The sequence below is a fragment of the Apodemus sylvaticus genome, chromosome 12 (genome assembly GCF_947179515.1).
Source record: "Apodemus sylvaticus chromosome 12, mApoSyl1.1, whole genome shotgun sequence".
NCBI classification, from domain to species: domain Eukaryota; kingdom Metazoa; phylum Chordata; class Mammalia; order Rodentia; family Muridae; genus Apodemus; species Apodemus sylvaticus.
The window spans coordinates 88,727,457-88,746,896 of NC_067483.1; the positions used below are offsets into that span (position 1 = coordinate 88,727,457).

The 19,440-nt window shown below is 42.7% G+C and overlaps 1 protein-coding gene and 1 pseudogene across 2 annotated transcripts; both read left to right on the top strand.

Moving 5' to 3' along the window:
• The first annotated feature begins 1,558 nt into the window (after nt 1-1,558).
• Nucleotides 1,559-18,772, top strand: Cnih4 (cornichon family AMPA receptor auxiliary protein 4). 2 transcript variants are annotated; one of them, XM_052200878.1, is made up of 5 exons: nt 2,000-2,166; nt 5,461-5,529; nt 7,117-7,229; nt 12,206-12,346; nt 15,924-18,772. In XM_052200878.1, the coding sequence occupies exons 1-5, from the start codon at nt 2,098-2,100 to the stop codon at nt 15,949-15,951; spliced, it is 420 nt and encodes a 139-aa protein (XP_052056838.1). In that variant the 5' UTR covers nt 2,000-2,097; the 3' UTR covers nt 15,952-18,772. The 2 variants fall into 2 exon arrangements, with proteins under 2 accessions (XP_052056839.1, XP_052056838.1); XM_052200879.1 differs by lacking the exon at nt 15,924-18,772 and having other exon boundaries at nt 1,559-2,166; nt 12,253-12,346.
• Nucleotides 4,041-4,556, top strand: LOC127697616 (40S ribosomal protein S25-like; annotated as a pseudogene).
• Nucleotides 18,773-19,440: the final 668 nt, after the last annotated feature.

Genomic DNA, 19,440 nt, shown 5'->3' on the forward strand with positions numbered 1-19,440 from the left:
TCTTGGGCTCCTCTAAACCCAAGAGGGCTCCTTAGATCTCTTTGCTAGAATACCATTTTTCCTGTGTCCCGCCAGCCGCTTCTCTGTTGTTCATGAAAGGCCAAAGAGAAAATCCTCTCTCTTAACCGGAGCTCCTTCCATAAAGGCTCTTTCAAGCTAAAAGAGAGCTCTATCAAAGGTCCAATGGCTTATGAAAGAAGTCTAGCTCCTCCCTTACACCCTTGGCAGGCTGAATTACGTCCCTGTCATGGAGGAGGGCGGCTCCAAGACAAGTCAGTCGGGGACAAGGGGGTTGTTTTAAAAATAAAAGTCTTTTTAAAAGCAAACAAAAACAAAAATCTCAGCAGTCAATTTACCAAATAAGATTCAGGAGCCAGATGCTGTGCTGGAAGGCTGCTAGCTCAGAGAGGCAGAGAAAGCGCCCAGCTGACCTTCCTAGTCCACAGATGGCCCAGAAGAAGAATGTTCTTTCTCCTTCTCCTCGCTGTCTTAAATACCCTCAACTCAAAGCCTGTCCTTTCTGTTTACTTAGAGTTCACACCTCTTTGGCAGGTTGCTTGCTCTAGGCTTAACTTTATTTAGTTATTGGATTAAAGATGTGCACTAGGGCAGGGCCACACCACAAAGTACTTATTTATTGAAAACATAAAGCTCTGTGGTCAAAGGCTGAGCCTTACCCCAGTTAGAAACAGTTCACAATCTCTCAAGGCTACTCAGCTGACTTTGTCTCTGGTCATAGTGCAAAGAACACAAGACCTTTCTCCAAGCAACTTGCCTTAGAATGGGCAAGAACTTTCCCCTCTTTATCACTCTTATCTGTGATAAAGATGTGAAAGCTTTTTGAGGCACACCCAAGCTGCATCTCTTCAGGACACACCTAACTGCATCTGACAAAGCAATATCTATTGAAACTTTTATATTTTGATACCAATTAGATTTTCTAAAACTTTTTTTAAGATTTATTTATTATATGTAAGTACACTGTAGCTATCTTCAGATTCACCAGAAGAGGGAGTCAGATCTCTTTACAGATGGTGATGAGCCATGTGGTTGTTGGGATTTGAATTCAGGACCTCTGGAAGAACAGTCAGTACTCTTAACCGCTGAGCCATCTCTCCAGCCCCCCTAGATTTTCTATGTACAATAATCAGATGTCTGTAACAATACCTGGCCTGCTAACTTTTTATGCTGATCATTTCCTTCTCCTAAATTTTGATTCCTTGTAGAGGAAATCTCTATGTACTGTCTGGAAACACCACCTGTCAGCAAAAAGCCTATGGCCAATGAGCTAAGGCAGGTTTAGAAGATGGGACATCCGGAAATGGATGAGTGAGTGAATGACTGCTGTAATTGGCTTCCAACAGTTTATCACCCACCTTAGTTCCTTTTTGAATATTTAGTTGCTACTTTATTGCCTTATTACCCACCAGAGCACCAGTTTGTTCTGTTCATTTCTGCACTTGAAGTGTATAATAGCTCTTGGTCTATAGTAGGGGTGTAGTAAGAATTATTTGCCTCCCTCTAAAAAGAAAAAAAAGGTTGATACTGGATTCTGTAAAGATCTTAAAATTCAGAGGTGAAAAAGCTTACTGTAATCGAGAATCAGCAAGCGACTGGGTAAGTGCTGGAGAAACAGCTCAGGAACTGAAGAGCAGATCTCAGGGGCTTTGTATTTGAGATGAAAGTTATAGAATGAAGCTGGGTAGAGAACAGACATTAAAGCGGTCATGTTTGGAGACCTATGCCAATAATCCCAACGCTAAAGAGACTCAAGTTAGAGGCCAATCTGGGCTACAAAGCAAGAGCGTACCACACACATACAAAGCACATTCCACAGAAACCAACAATGGTAGGCATGGAAGGATGGATAGAAAGTAAAAGAAAAAGAGAAAGTTTCATACACAGTAACTTCTTAACAGTGGATACTAAATGAGGGTGAGGCCCGTCTCCTCTTACACGCCCAGGGCACTAGTGAACTGCATTTCCCATCGTGCATCGCGTCGCGGAGGTGGCGTTTTTGGACCACAACTCCCGGCATGCCGCCTGTCCCGGCGGCGCGGCCCGAAGCTGGTTTGACGGGCGGAGCGGCGGCGGAGGATGGAGGCGGTGGTGTTCCTCTTCTCGCTCCTCGACTGTTGCGCGCTCATCTTCCTCTCTGTCTACTTCGTATCCTTGGTTGAAGCGGGCCGCGGTCTCCGCTCATTCCCAGGGCTACCGCCGGGGCAATGGACGGAGGGTGGGCCCGGCGGGCGCTGGCAGGTGTGGGATGAGGGGGCGGCGGCGCGGGCCCGGGTCGCGAGCGGAGGAGCCGCGCTGCGCCTCTGGCGGGCCTGAGCCGGCTCCCCCTGCCTCCTCTCCGCCTGCCTGGGCCGCCGGGGGGCCGGAGAGAGCGAAGCCGTCCGGGGATAGCCGGCGGGCGGGAGGCTTTGCTGCCTTCTCTGGTCCCCGGCAGCACCCTTGCCCCTTTGTCCTCGTGGGTGCCTCCGCTTGTGGGGACTCCCCACACCCAGGAGATGACTCATTCCAAGAACTGGTGCAGTGCTTCCTTCACGTGCAGTTCTTTAGAGTTTTTGAAAGGAGTTATGGCAGAAGCATCCACAGAGTTTCTGGTTGCCGTCAGCACTGGACGATCTGTAAACTTAATAACTACATGTGACTTAATCCCCAGTTTCTAAACTTAAAAAAAAAAAAATGTCCGTGATAAAATTCAGTATTTTCTGTAGTTATTTCTGTTACAGGTTTCAAGCAATATTTTTCCAGACCAATAAATGGTGTTCATCAACCTAACTCTGTAGTAGTTGAGTGGCTGCAGTTCTCCCAGTCCTGGGAGGATGATAGTCATTGTTACAGCACAGTGTTGTAATGCACAGATCAGTTTTAAGTAATTAAATAGGATTAGAAAAGTGCTTTAGGCCCATTGGCTGTTGCCCCCTTTCCTATGAAATCACGTCCTCTTTTCTGATGAATTTTTGTTTGGCACTGTGCAACTCTGAAATGGCTGCACAGAATATATTTCCCACGTTTGTGTTGAACTGACAGTTTGTTTTAATAGGAAGGGACAAAATTTACGAATCTTGCCCAGTACTGTATCTTACCTGCTTCAGTTTTCTTTAGGACTGTAGATATTTATTTCCTAGATATACACAATGGGACTGTGTGTTAAACACCCAGTGGCTGCACTTTTGCAGTTACCAGCAGCAGTTCTTACTTTGATGATTTCCAATGTAAAGAGCCCTGCGTTTTATTAGCTTTGAGGGATTGATTAAAAGGGCAAGATCTCTTACCTAATTTCCAGTGACCAGTGTTTAGCTTGTGATATAAGGGACCGGAGCTGTTTGGCAGAAATGCAACAATAATTTTTTATTATTTTTTGCAGTTTGGCAAACTTGACCATTAAAACAGTCTTGGTGTTTACCAGATCATGTATATATGTCCACATTAGCTGGAATGTTGAACAGTGGTTACACAGTCAGGGTGCATTTTGGTGAAAATTCAGCATTTTATGGTGTTGTAGGACTATCACAGTAATAGCTTTACAGAGGGTAGGTGGAAAATGGTCAGAATAGATTTCATGTAGACTGTAGGAGTGTGGATTTTGAGTGGTGAAGAAATCTGCAGGGAAAAGGGGACAGATATTTGCAGTGACTGGTAAGAGCAAGGTGCAAGGCAGGCATGCTCACTTTGGGGTGATGGTTAAAGGTCATCAGGAGTACATAGTTGGTTTAAGTTGTAGCAAGAGATCAGATTGGAAAGGAGGAATTAAATCAGATAAAAGAGGGGGCGTTTTTTATCCTGCAAGCAATAGTGAGTCTCAGCAAACTTGACATAAACAAAATGGCTTTATAAAGATCAAGGATACACAATTTCTATTAGAAATAAGTTCAAAAGATTCTTTGTTGATCTGGGGTTGTGGCTCAGCAGTAGAGTCTCTCTACAGAATGGATAAGATCCTGGACCTGGAGTAGAGGAAATACCTTCATCTGGTGACTATAGTAAACAGTGTATCCCATTTGTGGAAAATGCTAAGACTGAAAGTAGACTGGTGCTTTTTTTCTGACATCTTAGTGAGGCTGCAGTGGTCCACACTACTCTCTGAGTTTCGCCATGCCGCCCAAAAACGACAAGAAGAAGAAGGATGCCGGAAAGTCGGCCAAAAAAGACAAAGACCCAGTAAATAAATCTGGTGGCAAGGCCAAAAAGAAGAAGTAGTCCAAAGGCAAAGTTCGGGACAAGCTGAACAATCTCGTCCTGTTTGACAAAGCTACATACGACAAGCTCTGTAAGGAAGTTCCCAACTATAAGCTTATTACTCCAGCTGTGGTCTCTGAGAGACTGAAGATTCGAGGTTCCTTGGCCAGGGCAGCCCTTCAGGAGCAACTTCGTAAAGGTTTGAAAGGTAGAAATCAAGCTGGTTTCCAAGCACAGAGCCCAAGTAATTTACACCAGAAACACAAAGGGTGGAGATGCACCAGCTGCTGGTGAAGATGCATGAGCAGATTCAATCAGCTGTACATTTGGGAAAATAAAACTTTATTGAATCAAAAAAAAAAAAAAAAGTAGACTGGTTCTACCACAAAGTAACCATGTGAAGGGAAGCATCTTGATTGGTGAAGTTTTATCATTCTGCAATGTATATATTATTTCAAATCTGTTATATATGATAAAACATATAATTCTATTACTTTAAATGCTCAAAATACAATAGTTTACTAGAAAGATTAATCTGCAGAGTAGATTGAAAATGAGAAAGATTGGAAGATAAACCAGTTGAGATAAGAGTCTTCTGAAGCCTGGTGGTGGCGCACGCCTTTGATCCCAGCAGAGGCAGGCGGATTTCTGAGTTCGAGGCCAGCCTGGTCTACAGACTGAGTTCCAGGACAGCCAGGGCTACACAGAGAAACCCTGCCTTGAAAAACCAAAAAAAAAAAAAAAAAGTCTTCTGAATTTGAATTATAGTATTAATTGTGTTGGCATTGACTGATTATGAGCTTGTGGGGAGAATATTTTACTTTTTTACTAAATTTTACCTTTTATTTTTGAGGCAGTGCTTCAAGTATCCCATCATAGCCTTGAAATTCAAATTCCTATTTAGCTGAGGATGGGCTTGAACTTCTAATCCAATGCTTTCTAATCTAGAATTCTAATCTAATGCTTTCTGAAACATACATAATCAGAAAGTGTAATTTCTGAGGTTTGACAGATGGCTCAGTAAGATAAAGTGCAAGTGTGAGGACTTAGTTCTGACCCCAGCCCTGGGGAAAGAGGAGACAGAAGGCTACCCAGGGGCCTGGTAGCCAGTCAGTCTAGTCAAACAGCCAGTTTCAGTTTTAGTCAGAGGCAATGTCTCAAAAACAAAGCTGGAAAGAAATAGAAGGAAATCAATCTCTGGTACATACATGTGCATATATATATTATGAACACCAACATTATGTATATATAATTCCTTATCTCGATTACCAGATCATTACATTGTCTGATTTAGAATGTGATTACATTAATGCTAGATCATGTTGCTCAAAATTAAACAAGGTAAGACATTACTCTGCTTATTTTTGGTTGATGCCAATTCTTTTCATATTAAGTTTTAATATAGATAATCAACATTTGCATTTTTTATTTTAGCATTTTTGTATTCATTGTAATGTCCTAGGTAGAACTGCTATGTTTTACAGTATTTGAGGTCATAAAGTTAGATCTGACTTTAAATATTGTTTCTTTGCTGTGGAAGTTCCTGGTTGTCTTGTGTGCGTGAGGCTGGTTGTTCTTGTCTTCTGTGCCTGTACTGACACCTCCCACTCAGGAATAAAATGTTCAGTCTGTCTTTTATTGAGTGAAAGAAGACCTTCCTTGTGTGGTTTGTGGAAAGAAGTGGTCTTGATTAATTTGTCTTAGGGCCATTTTATATTTAATATAATAAGAACTTTATATTGGCATAAGTCCTCTAAGTTGGGGAGTTTAAAATAGATACAGGGAAGACATTGTCCTTCACTCATTTTATGAGATGAACATACAAAGAAGATTTTTGGATGAAAGTTTGTGTAAACCTATATTGAAGGGCCCTTTTGCTTGACTTGAAAAGCAGTTCTCCGGTGGTGGCGCACGCCTGTAATCCCAGCACTCTAGGAGGCAGAGGCAGGCAGGTTTCTGAGTTCAAGGCCAGCCTGGTCTACAGAGTGAGTTCCAGGACAGCCAGGGCTATACAGAGAAACCCTGTCTTCAAAAAACCAAATCCAAAAAAAAAGAAAAGAGAAGCAGTTCCCATGTGAAGCCACATCTTCAGTCTACTGGAAAAAAACAGCAAAGCAAGAGGTTCAGAGATGAGTTGGTTGTTGGGCATTCCCTCTCTGAAAACCCCCTCTTCCTCATCACTGTCCTTGTTGCTGCCTGGCTTGTGCTAGTTTCTCTTTGTCTTTTCAGAGTAAGTTGATGTTCCAGACATTGTGTCATTATGATCTACTCTTGTAAAAATGCGTCCTTGTTGTGAACCTCTGAGCAGACAGTGACATTTCCCTTGAACCTCCTCTTTCCCCCACTTCCTTATCATTACTTCCTGTGTTAATTGCATCCTTTTCACCTTTCCCTAATTTATTTGAGGGAGAAACAGTGGAAGGGGTCTTGCTGGAAAGCCCAGGCCTCAGGGCAAAACTCTTGCCTCAGCCTCCTAAATCCTGGGATTACAGGCACGCACTACCATGTCCAACATTTTACCATGTAGAAAATAATATTGAAGGGCTTATAGATGTGTCTGAAAACGTAGTAATAGACAAACAGAAAACTAAGGAAATAAAATATATGGCAACTGCCTCCCCCCTTCTGCTTCTTTTTCTTTCTTGTTTGCTCATTTGCTTGTTTTTGAGACAGGATTTCTCTGTGTAGCCCTGGCTGTCCTGGAACTCACTCTTGAGTTTGAGGCCAGCCTGGTCTACAGAGTGAGCTCCAGGACAGCCAGGACTCCACAGAGAAACCCTGTCTCAAAACAAACAAACAAACAAACAAACAAAAACAAACAAAAAAAACCCCAAAAAACCACCTCTCTGTACAGTCATCAATTTGGCTTGAGTGTCATGTTCAACCAGGAAAGGGTCAGCAATGTAATGCTCTGTTCTTGGATTGTAGTGGGTGATACCAGAATTGGTTGGCCATACCATTGTCACTGTGCTGATGCTTGTCTCCTTGCACTGGTTCATCTTCCTTCTCAACTTACCTGTCGCCACATGGAATATCTATAGGTAAGTATACTCTGTTTACTGTTTTCTGACCGAGTTCACCAACAGGTGGGTGTGATGGCACATGTCTGTGGTCCCAGCATTTGGGAGGTTGAGTTAACAGGAGTTTAAGTCTAGCTTTGACCATTTAGTGAATTTGAAGTCATCCTAGGCTACTTCTACCCACAAAAACATCTCCGTGATTAAATAAAGAACAATAAAATACTTTATGAAATCAGAATAAATTATTCTTAACTTTGGTATATTGGGCAGATAGCAGTTTGCATGGCTCAATCTTGTGGTAAAGCACAAAATTCCCATGTGTAAGAATAATCTAATGTTTACCGTGAAGCCTAAAGGCTTGTGAAATATTTTCATTGCCCTGCATATATATCATTTTCTTCTAAGAATAGTCAAAGGTTTGAGACAATAAGGCCTTTATTTATCTCTATAATACTGGAAGTACATCAAACAACATGGCATTTTAGTGCCTACAGAGAAGGTAACTTGGTTTTGGGATTTGTTTGTTTATTTTAAGGTCTTTGTTTTTTGTAGTAAAGATTAACACTAAAGTTTTGGTTTAAAAAATTTTTAGGAAGTAGGGAGCTAGATAGTCTGTGGTTAGGAGCACTCACTGTGCAGTAATAATGAGTGTAGAGGTTTAGACCTAGCACTTTGAAGCCCAGCATTCTCCATTTTTAGACAAACAGACACAAATAAATAAATAAATAAATAAATAAATAAATAAATAAATAAATAAATAGTGCTTTTTGTTTGTTTGTTTGTTTTTTTAGTTTATGAAGTGTATTAGTTACTTTTCTCATGGCTGAGAGCAAAATGTCTCATAAAAACAATTTAAAGGAAGGAAGGATTATTTTCTAACTGATCATGTCAGGGTTTTCAGTTCATGGCAGCTTGGACCTAAGCCCTTGGCCCGGAGGGTCTTCTTCACTCCATCTCAGTTGAAAGCAGAGTAAAAGGAAAATAGAAGGGACCAGGGTGAGGCACAGCCCCAGTAGTCTCAGTGACACACTTCTGTTCAGGCCCCATCTCTTGTCTTACCACTTTTCAATAATGACTTCCTATTATGAGTACACTGAAGGGATTAATCCATTGATTGGTCCTGTCTGGGGTGGGGGGAACAAGGTCTTCCTGGGACTGGCCCTGACCAGACTGTAAGGAACCTATGTTCTCGGGATGAAGCTCAGATTAGGATGTTGGGCTATCATGAGAGAGCAATAAGAAAGTTCAAAAAGGAAAACAATAACACACATTCAGCCAGGTGGTGGTGGCGCACACCTTTAATCCCAGCACTTGGGAGGCAGAGGCAGGCGGATTTCTGAGTTTAAGGTGAGCCTGGTTTACAGAGTGAGTTCCAGGACAGCCAGGACCACACAGAAACCCTGTCTCGAAAAGCCAAACAAACAAACAAACAAACAAACAAAAGCACACATTCTACCCCTGGTGTATGCTGTGCTATAGAAAAGAGGTAGAAGGACTGAACAGTTTCCACAGCCGCGGCAGGGACACGGCAGGCCACGGAGGAGTGCTGGCTACTGGCTTGCACTCCCTGGACCACCATCCGATTAATTAAGGATCGCCACGGGCCAGTCAGGTGAGCTCATTTCTTTATGGAGGTTCCTTCCAAAATGGCTCCATCTTGTATCAGTGTACCATCTAATGGCAATTTGACATAAATTAAAGTCATCTTAGAGGATGGAACCTGGTTGAGAAAATACCTCCAAAGATCAGGCTGTAGACAAGCAAACCTATAAGGTCATTTTCTTTTTTTTTTTTCTTTTCTTTTCTTTCTTTTTCTTTTTTTGGTTTTTTGTTTTGTTTTGTTTTGTTTTTGCTTGTTTGTTTTTCTGAGACAGAGTTTCTCTGTATAGCTCTGGCTGTCCTGGAACTCCCTTAATTAGTGATTGATGGTGGGAGGACCCAGCCCATTTTGGGTAAATACACTCCTGTGTTGGCGGTCCAGGGGTTCTATAAGTAAGCAGGCTAAGCAAGCCATGAGGAGGAAGGTTTCTGCCTTGCTTTCCCTCCCCAAATTCCTTTTTTGATGAACTATGATAAGTATACATCAAACAAACTCTTTCCTACCCAAGTTCTTTTAGTTAGTGTTTGATCTTAGCACTAGTAATCCTAAATAAGACAATCAAGTTGATGTAAAAACTAGCCAGCACAGTAGATAAGGGAGGGAGCTGGCTTGGTGGTTAAGAGCACTGGCTGTTCTTCCAGAGGTCCTGAGTTCAATTCCCAGCAACCACATGGTGGCCCACAACCATCTGTAATGGGATCAGATGCCCTCTTCTGGTGTGTCTGAAAACAGCTAAAGTGTATTCATATAAGTAAATCTTTAAAAAATTAAAAAAAAAAAATAGTGGATAAAGGATGTTCTTGAGTCTCTGACTTCTACCTTCTAAGCCCTGAGAAAATAGACATAGACCTGTGGGCTCACTTCATGTAACACTGAGGCTTTGTGTCTGCTAGGCAAGCACTTTATTAGATGCTATAAAGACATATATAAAGATGCTAAAATGTAACGTTTATCCCAGTGAACTAATATCTCTAAGGCTTATTGCCGCAGTCTGTTACCCTAAGCATAGTCTTGGAAGCTTCTAGCCTCCATATAATCTAATCTAGGCCTAGAATGTTTTCAGCCTCTGAGACTTACCGCTGAATAAGCGTACTCATTCTAGCTCTTTCTGAACTCTTGCTAGCTGGCTCAACTCTTGTTCTGGCTCAAACTCCTTTCCAAACTGACTGATTCAGTCTGACGTCTCTCTCAGCTTCTCCTTTGTCGCTCTGCTTAGTCTCAAACTAACTGTAGCTGTCTTTTCTGATCTTCTGGCTCCTTCCTGCTCTGTAGCTTATTCTGTCTTCACCTGTAGCTTGTTCTTCTGCAATCTGTCTCTGTACAACTGTCCAACTGTCCCAGTAGGGCTGCCTACTTCTTTCTCTCCGGTTGCTCTTAAGTAGACCCTTTTTCTTCTCTCGTCTCATTAGAATTGGACATAACCTATTCTGTCAAATCTTTCTATGACTCATCACGTTGTCTGCCACTCAATTAGATATCACTTCCAAACATGGTTGTTTCCTTCTACAAACTAATTTTATCTTTATTGTTTGGGATTAAAAGTATATATAAGAATGTGTATATTCCAGCCAGAGGGATTAAAGCTGTGTGGTAAGGGCTGAGCCACATTACAACTAGAAACAGGCTTTTCCAGTAGATACAATGTCAGGATTCATAGTGTGATCGAATATCCTGCAACAAAGCTGAGGGCATGGTCTTTTTTGATTTGCAGTTTATATCATCACTTGATTACTTTGGGATTAAAGGTGTGCCCACCACAACCGGCTGAGCTCGGGATTTTTGCCCAGCTTGGGAAAAGCTGTTGCACTCAGTCATATCTCTAGCCCACATTTTATGTTTTGAAGCAGCAAGATGATATATGCTTTGAGGATATTTTTTTCATAAGTGGTTTGTGTTGAACAGAGATGTATTCACTAGTATTAAATGGAAAAGAGCCAAGATATTACCAATTCAGTTCAGAGAATGGAGTAAAGATTATATTGTTGGAACAGGGTTATATTAGTAGGAATGAAAAAAGAGCCTATAGCTGGGCGGTGGTAGCACGTGCCTCTGGAAGGCAGAGGCAGGCGAATTTCTGAGTTCGAGGCCAGCCTGGTCTACAGAGTGAGTTCCAGGACAGCCAGGGCTACACAGAGAAACCCTGTCTCAAAAAAACCAAATCCTAAAAACAAAAAAACAAAACAAAAAAAAAAGAAGAGCTTATAAAGGGCAGTGGAGAGAGCCAATGGCAGGGGTTCAGTGCGCTGTGAAATGTGAGAGAGAGAAGAATTGCATAAGAAGAAGGTTTTAAGGATTACCAAGGAACTTAGATAACATAGATTCTGAATTGTAAGTCTTTTCGAGAGTATTTTGAGGTATTATTTGGATATCCAATAAAAGCACCTTCTATTCAGGCCAGTAGGATTTGGGGGACAGTTTAAGACATGTGAAACTCAAGGAGACTTTTACGATTCACAGAAATGACATTGAGAAACTGTGTGTGGTAAGAGTGAGGAAATCACGAAGCCTGGACATGCAAGCAGGAGGAGGTTATTTACGGTTCAGACATGTGTATTACAATGCACATATGACACAGTCTAGATGGTGAAGCCATTGCTCTAACCATTGAGTTTCTGAAAGCCAGGTATAGCGTCACAAGCCTGGAATCTCAGGAAGCTGGGAAAGGATGGTCCTCAAGTTCAAAGCTATACAGTAACTTAGAATCCAGTTTAAGCCACAGAGTAAGGCCCTCTCTCAAAAAGAGAGCTATGAAATCGGGTCAGTGGGCAAAGTGCAAGCATGATGACTGGGGTTCGGATCCCAGCACCCACATGAACACCAGATGGGATGTTGACCCAGGCCTTCTATAGTCTCTCAGTTGGAGGCAGGTTATCCCCAGCTCTCCCATCTAGCTGAATTAGGGAGTTCTTAGTTTGGGCAAGGAACCCTGCTTCAATATATACGATGAAGAGGAATTGAAGAAATTGAATTTAATGTCTTCCTTTGCCCTCCACAGGTACACACACACATGAGCATGCATGGACACATGTATACCATACACATAAACACAAAAAGATCCTTAGAAGTTTCTGAGAACCTTAAAACATTAATTTGGTTTTGGAATCTCCTTTAACTTGTATCTAATGAGAAAGCTAAAGAGAAACAGATGTGTTAAATGTTCTCAGTGTTTATTAGGTATTACTATATTTGTTTCAGTGGGGAGAAAATCAAATGAAAAGTCAACAGTAGCTTCCAAAGGAAAACCAGATGGTACACTTCATACAGCTAGCTCTATTTTGTCTGAATCTGAGGCTGCAGTACATGGTTCACATTTGCAGGTTCACTACTATTTTGAAACTGTTTTTTCAGCATTCATACTGAGATCTGATTTCCTTTTAATGTATGTGTCCTTTGTCAGGTTCATTATGGTGCCAAGCGGTAACATGGGAGTATTTGATCCAACAGAAATACACAACCGTGGACAGTTAAAGTCACACATGAAAGAAGCCATGATCAAGCTTGGTTTCTACCTGCTCTGTTTCTTCATGTATCTCTATAGGTAAGTTTAAACGCTTCTTCACTGCATATTGAATGCCTGCCTGCTTTTGGTTCATGAGATATTATGATGTTACTGTAGTAACATTGTAACACTTTTGGGAATTGTATGAGTTTATTGTAGCTGTGTACATTTTTGTGTGTGTGTCATTAGTGTTCCATATAACTGTCTTAGTTAGGGTTTTACTGCTGTGAACAGACACCATGACCAATGCAAGTCTTATAAAAGACAACATTTAATTGGGGCCGGCTTACAGGTTGAGAGGTTCAGTCCAATATCATGAAGGTGGCAACATGGCAGCATCCAGGCAGGCATGGTGTAGGAGGAGCTGAGATGAGAGTTCTCCATCTTCATCTGAAGGCTGCTAGTGGAAGACTGACTCCCAGGCAGCTAGGACAAGGGTACTAAAGCCCACATCCACAAGGCCACACATACTCCAAGGCCAACAGTGTCACTCCCTTGGCCAAGCATATTCAAACCACCACACTAACCTATAGTAGAGTTTTCTATAGGACCTATTTCTATGCTATTGAGGTGATAAATAAGCTTAAAAATGCCAATGCTACTCTTTACTCTTAGAATCTTCACTTTTAGAATATATACACGCATACATACATATAGACAGACAGACAGATTGGGTGTCCTAGAACTTGAGTTTCAGTTATGAGCTGCCATATAAGTACTGGGAACTGAAAATAGGTCTTCTGCAAGAGCAAGAAGTGCTCTTAAGCACTGAGCTATGTCTCCACCCCAAGATGCTGGTTTGTAAAAAATAATTTTAGCCAGGCATAGTGATGTACATCTTTAATCTCAGCATTTGAGAGGCTGAGGCAGGAGAATCACAAATTGAGTGCCATCCAGGACTACTTAGTAAGTTCCATGGTTCCCAAGGTAAAGCAAGATCCTATCTCAAGAACAAGAAAACGAGAGAGCAGCACTTTAGGGCTGGGGTGTGGTCCTTACAGCCACACCAGTGGGCATCCTGTGGGACTGTTAGTCTGGGTTGCTGTACCCCTTGTGGGGTGTGCCCTCCTCTTTCTGTCCTTCATTTTCCTTTGCCAGCTTCTTGTTTTGGGCTACATGATTGTTACCTGACCCCCTGAATGTCACCAATAGTTGAAACGGTTGGGATGGATGCTTTTGTTTAAAAATGATTTCATTACCAGATTATCAGCTTTTATTTCAGGGGTTTTCTACTTCTCTCACACCTGCTACAGTGCCTTTCAGTCAGCGAGCATTCCAGGAATCCTTAAATGGAAGTAAAGTTTTGGGGGAAATGCGCCCATTGTTTAGACAATGGTGGAGCGCGTGCCTTTGGCTTGGTGGCCTAGTAGGATCTGGGTTCTGCTACCTACTGTGGGATTTGGGGTGTGCTTCTTAGCTCAGTGGACCTCGGGTTTTCATCTGAACATGGACTCTTACTAAAACTTATCTTATGGGATTGCAGCATACACTAAGTACTATGAAGTGCTTGAGTTTATCATCTGTAGTAAACTCAAAAATCTTCAAAATATCAGCGCAGCCTTTCACCTATGCTGTACACCATGTGTTTAAGGTGCCTGTTGGTAACTGAGTAACACTGAGGCTTCGCCCCTGCGCTGTGGTAATTTCAGTCTGTTAGTCAAGGCTGATCTTGATCTAATAATCAAGAGCAAGGTTGAGCCGGGCGGTGGTGGCGCACCCCTGTAATCCCAGCACTTGGGAGGCAGAGGCAGGCGGATTTCTGAGTTCGAGGCCAGCCTGGTCTACAGAGTGAGTTCCAGGACAGCCAGGGCTACAGCCTGGGGGGGGGGGGGGGGGAGAACAAGGTTGATCCCTGCACATCAGATATAGTTCTCTTTTTTGTTTTTTTATTTTCATTGTTTTTCAAGATAGGGTTTCTGTGTGTACTCCTGGCTCTCCTGGAACCTACTCTCAGGCTGGCCTTGAACTCACAGAGATCCACCTGCCTTCACCTCCCAAGTGCTGGGATTAAAGGTGTGTGCCACCATGCCTGGTGATATCTAATTTTTAAAAAGTTTTTTATTTTTATTTTTTATGTGCATTGGTGTGTTACCTGTGTGTATGTGCAAGGGTGTTGAATCCCATGGAACTGGAGTTACAGATAGTTGTGAGCTGCCATGTGGGTGCTGGGAATTGAACCCAAGTCCTCTGAAAGAGCAGTAGATGGTCTTAACCACTGAGTGAGCCATCTCTCTAGACCCTCTCTCCCTGCCTCCTCTTCTCCCTCTTTCCCTCTCTCCCTCCCTTCCTTCCTTTCTTTTAATTTTTTTTTTCCAAGATAGGATTTCTCTGTGTAGCCCTGGCTGTCCTGGAACTTACTCTATAGACCAGGCTGGCCTTGAACTCAAAAATCCTCCTGCCTCTGCCTCCAAGGTACTGGGATTAAAGGCATGCACCACCACTTCCCGGTTAATTTTTTTTTTTAAATGTATGTGTATGAGTACACTGTAGCTGTCTTCAGACACACCAGAAATGGGCATCAGATTCCATTACAGATGGTTTTACGCTACCATGTAGTTGCTGGAAATTGAACTCAGGACCTCTAGAACAGCCAGTGCTCTTAACTGCTGAGCCATCTCTCCAGTCCCCTTTATTTCATTTTTTAACTGAGGTGACTTTTCTTTTTTCTGCCCTGATGTCACCTCAAGTGACAAGAATGAGCAGTATAGATCCTGAAGTGTTCAGCTTGGCAGTTGCAGTCTATGGTAGTACAGAGAAAAAAGGAAGAGACACCTGGGTCTTGCTGTCCTCACAGCTCACAGACCAAGGCCAGCTTGTATGTCAGACCACACAGGAGTGTGATGGGCTGTGGGAGGAGACCTCACAACTGCACTGAGCTAAGGTCTGCTACCCGAGAAGGTGCCTCAGAGGCCAGCATGAGTAGGCATTGCTGGGTTAATAGCAGAATGTTAGGGTTCTGCACAAGGCAGAGATCTGGATGAGGAATTAGTGTGTTCTGTTTTGTTGTATAGGCATAACTTTCATTTATTTATTTTAAATTTATTTATTATTATTATTTATACAGAATCTCTCTGTGTAGACCAGGAAGGCCTTAAACTCACAGAGATCTATAAGCCTCTGCCTCCTGAGTGCTGAGATAAAAGGCATGTGTCTAGCCATATCTTATTTTTAAAGGATTTTTTGTGTGTGTGCGTGTGCGTGTACGTGCGCACCCGCGCACTCTCATGCATGTAGATATATGCATGTTAGTGCATGTGCCCTTGGAGGCCAGAGGCATTGAATTCCCTGGAATTACAAGTGGCTTTTGTGAGCAACCTGATGTGGTCCTCTGGAAGAGCAGTAAGTGCTTTTAACTGCTGAGCCACCTCTCCATCCCCTATTTGTTTTTTAATGACAGTACCAATTGGTTTTAGATTTTACTCTTCCCCCCTTTCATCTCCATCTGTTTACTGTTTTAGTGAAAACATTGGAGGCCTTCATCTGAGCATTTGTCCTATTAGGTATTAAGAGACTGTAGTGAGTGTTTCTTGATGAATCTGTGCGTGCAGGTCTGATGTATTAGATTCCATGGGAGCCATAAGGAAACATTAATAATTCCATGTTCTTCTTTCCACAGTATGATTCTAGCCTTGATCAATGACTGAAGCTGGAGAAGCAGGGTTGAAGCCAACGTACACTACACACTGCACAACTGAGGAGCCAGAGAGGACTAAACCACCCTGAGAACCGTGACCAGAGCAGTATATATTTTGGTCTTTGAACAAAAAAACTATTTTTGCTGTATTTTTACCACATAAAGTATTTAAAAAAAAATAAATTGAGTTTTTGTAGATTTCTGATTTCTCAACCCCAACTCTTGAAGGTGTTTTGTCTCCTCTGTGGCTGTTTGGTAGAAGTAGGAATGTGTGCCAGCTTTGTATGCCAAAGAGAGAAAGGACACACCTACAAGAGGCATTAATACAGTGGTTCTCAACCTGTGGGTGACCACCCCTTTAGGAGTCAGATGACTCTTTTACAGGGTCACCTAAGACCATTGAAAACACAGATATTTAAATTGTGATTCATAGCAGTAGCAAAATTACAGTTATGAAGTAGCAGTGAAAATGGTTTTATGATTAGGGGTTCACAACATGAGGACCTATATTAAAGGGTCACAGCATTAGGAAGGTTGGGAACCACCGCCTTAGTAGATGAGCTGGACTGTCTAAAAAGCCAGAGTATAAAGCAACACAGCTAATCTGGATACATGAAGAAAGTCATGTTAATGTAGCTTAAGGATCTGGGGGCTTTTCAGCTAAGTCTTTCAATAGTAATGACATTTTAAAATGTATTGATTTAAAAAAAAATGTATTGATTTGCAGTATTTGAAACCTTATGAGCCATGTGCCCAAGTACAATGTAATTCCTGCTTTCAGAAAGGAAAAATACATTTTAAAATCAAGATTTTATTAAGAGCTTTCATTTTAAAGCTTGTACCTCCATAATCCTCCTCACCTCCATCTAATCACCTCAGCTCTTGCCAGACCTTATTTTTGCATCGTAACTGTTCCATTTGTATTTAATTTCTTTAAATATATATATATATATAATTTGATTTGGTGTTTTTTTGAGACAGGGTTTCTCTGTATATAGCCCTGGCTGTCCTGGAACTCACTTTGTAGACCAGGCTGGCCTCGAACTCAGAAATCTGCCTGCCTCTGCCTCCCAGAGTGCTGGGATTACAGGCGTGCGCCACCACCGCCCTGCCTAATAATATATTTTAATGGATTTGGAGAAGTGATTTGGTAGAAGTCACTCAGAATCAGGAAACCGGTCAGTCATTGTTAAAAAATAAAACAAGAACAGCCTGTGAGTGCTCACTGGGTGCAGAGTCCACTGTGGCTCCCATTTGTTCACACTGACCACTGACCGCTTCATAGACTGGGAACCCAGCACAGGCCATTGCATGCAGGTGACAGTGCCTACCTACTCTGGAAGCTCCTGCTTTGGAGGAGTGTGAGCAATTAACCTCGTCTGTGCTTGTCATATCTTGCAGTGTCCTGTGAATCTGGGGCTCCCTCTTTCCTAGCTACACTTAATCATTGGTATTGTAAGCACTGACACACCTGTAAGGAAACATGACTGTACACTGTCATCATGGACCTTGGTGGCAAAACAGAGTGTGTGCTTCCCCAAGAGATTAAATGTTTAAATGTTGCATGTCTTATTGAGTGAGGAGTTGGTAGAAGTAAGAGCCAGGACACAGGATTCCTTGTTAGGATGGGAGCTGGGCTCTGACCACACAGGAGAAAAGGGTTGGGGTGGCATGCAAAGGAAATTTGGTTTCCTGGGCCCAGGGAAATCCTCCCTATAGTAATCTTGTGTTTCTGCCTAGAAGAGGGCTGAGCAGCTACAACAGGAGTTAATTTTATATTTTCTCATACTGTTTCTCTCTGGGGCACCTTTTGCTAACAGCTCCACCCTACCTTCCAGTGCCCTCCCTGTTACTCAAGCTTTTCAAACAGGCCTGCTGGGGGCCTCATAGGACTGAGACCCAGTGGAGGGCTTTTGTCTAAAATGTCTGAGCTTAAGCCAAACTAAAAGCCCTGTAGCCAAGCACCTTTGGGCTGTCAGTTGTCTTTATCCGGCCTAAGCTGCAGAGGAGTGGATGAGAAAGCGGCCGGCCTTGTCTGTAAAGATCCAACTGAACTCTGAAACGCTATTAACGAATGGACACCCTCTGTTCCTCCTACTGCTCGTGTGTATCAAAGCCAGGAAAGAGGTGTCATTTTTCAGGATTTTTTTTGGAGGGAGGAGGGATGCTTTTATAAATGCTGAAAAAGATGTGAGCTGGCCCTGAGTGGCTGTGGTTCTGATGCCTGTGGTGCTGCTGTACAGTGATTAGACTATCACAGAGGAGCTTCGAGATCATGTACTCTAGCTCTTCCATTTCAAAGAGAGAGTAGAGGCCTAGAGGTTGTCAGAGGTCTCAAAAGTATGAGTATCAGGAGTTCAGCTCAGTGTCCTCTTAGGCCCTCTTCCTCCCTGCCCTCCATAAAGGCTCTGATGTTGATGGCCTGGCCAGTGCATCCTGCTGTGGAGTGCAGCCATGCCGGCATGTTCCCTTTCCTTATGCTTTTAACTGTAGCAGGTGCTGTGTCTAGAGCTGAGGAAGTAAAGCCCGAGGTGCAGCCTCTCCCGTCACATCTAACAGGACCCTTTTCACACCTGCTACCCAAGAAGACAATGTAGCAAGAGCCCAGCGGCTTCCTTCTGACCTGATCTGACTTTAAACCTCTGTACTGTTTCCTGTGGGAAGTACTCACCACTTCCCATGCAGCATCTCTTGTATGCAAACTAGATTGTGCGCTCCTAGAGGGCAGAGTCCACTCTGATCATATTTGTGTTGTCTTCCTTTCCCTTCTGGCGCCCAAATACAGTGCCTTCCACACAGACACAATAAATGGCTGTTGAATAACAAGTTAATCTGGTTGTTCTATCTCTTGAGTCTGACTTATGTCCTTTAATTCAGAGTAGTAGTTATGGAACATACTCAAATCCCACCACTCTCTTTTCCTTCAAGGTAGTTAACTTTAGGAGTATTCTATTTTCTTAAATGGATTGCTTATTTTATTGTACTGGTATTTTGGCTGCATGTAAGTCTGTGTGAGGGTGTCAGATCCATACAACTGGAGCTGCAGTTGTAAACTCTCATGGAAGCTGGGAATTGAACTTAGGTTCTGTGGAAGAACAGCTGGTGCTCTTAACCTCTGAACCATTTCACCAGCCCAATAGCACAGTGAATACTACAAGTATTGTAAAACCATCTGGACATGTGTTAGCGCAACTTTCTGGCATGAGCAAGGCAATAGGTCCCATCCCCGGGTCCATAGAAGGGAAGAATCGGAAACCTTTTGTCATCTAGGGTCAACAACCTGGGGTTTTGTCTTTTTTAAAATTATGTGTGTTTGTGTGTGTTCTGCTTGCTTGCCTGTCTGTGCACAAGTGTGCAGTGCCTGTGGAAGCCAGAAGAGGGCACCAGATCCCTTGGAGGTGGAGTTACAGATGATTGTTAGCTACCATGTTAGTACTAAGAATCAAAGCCACCTCCTCCAGAACAGCCAGTGCTCTTTAGTGCAGTCTTGCCTGTTTGT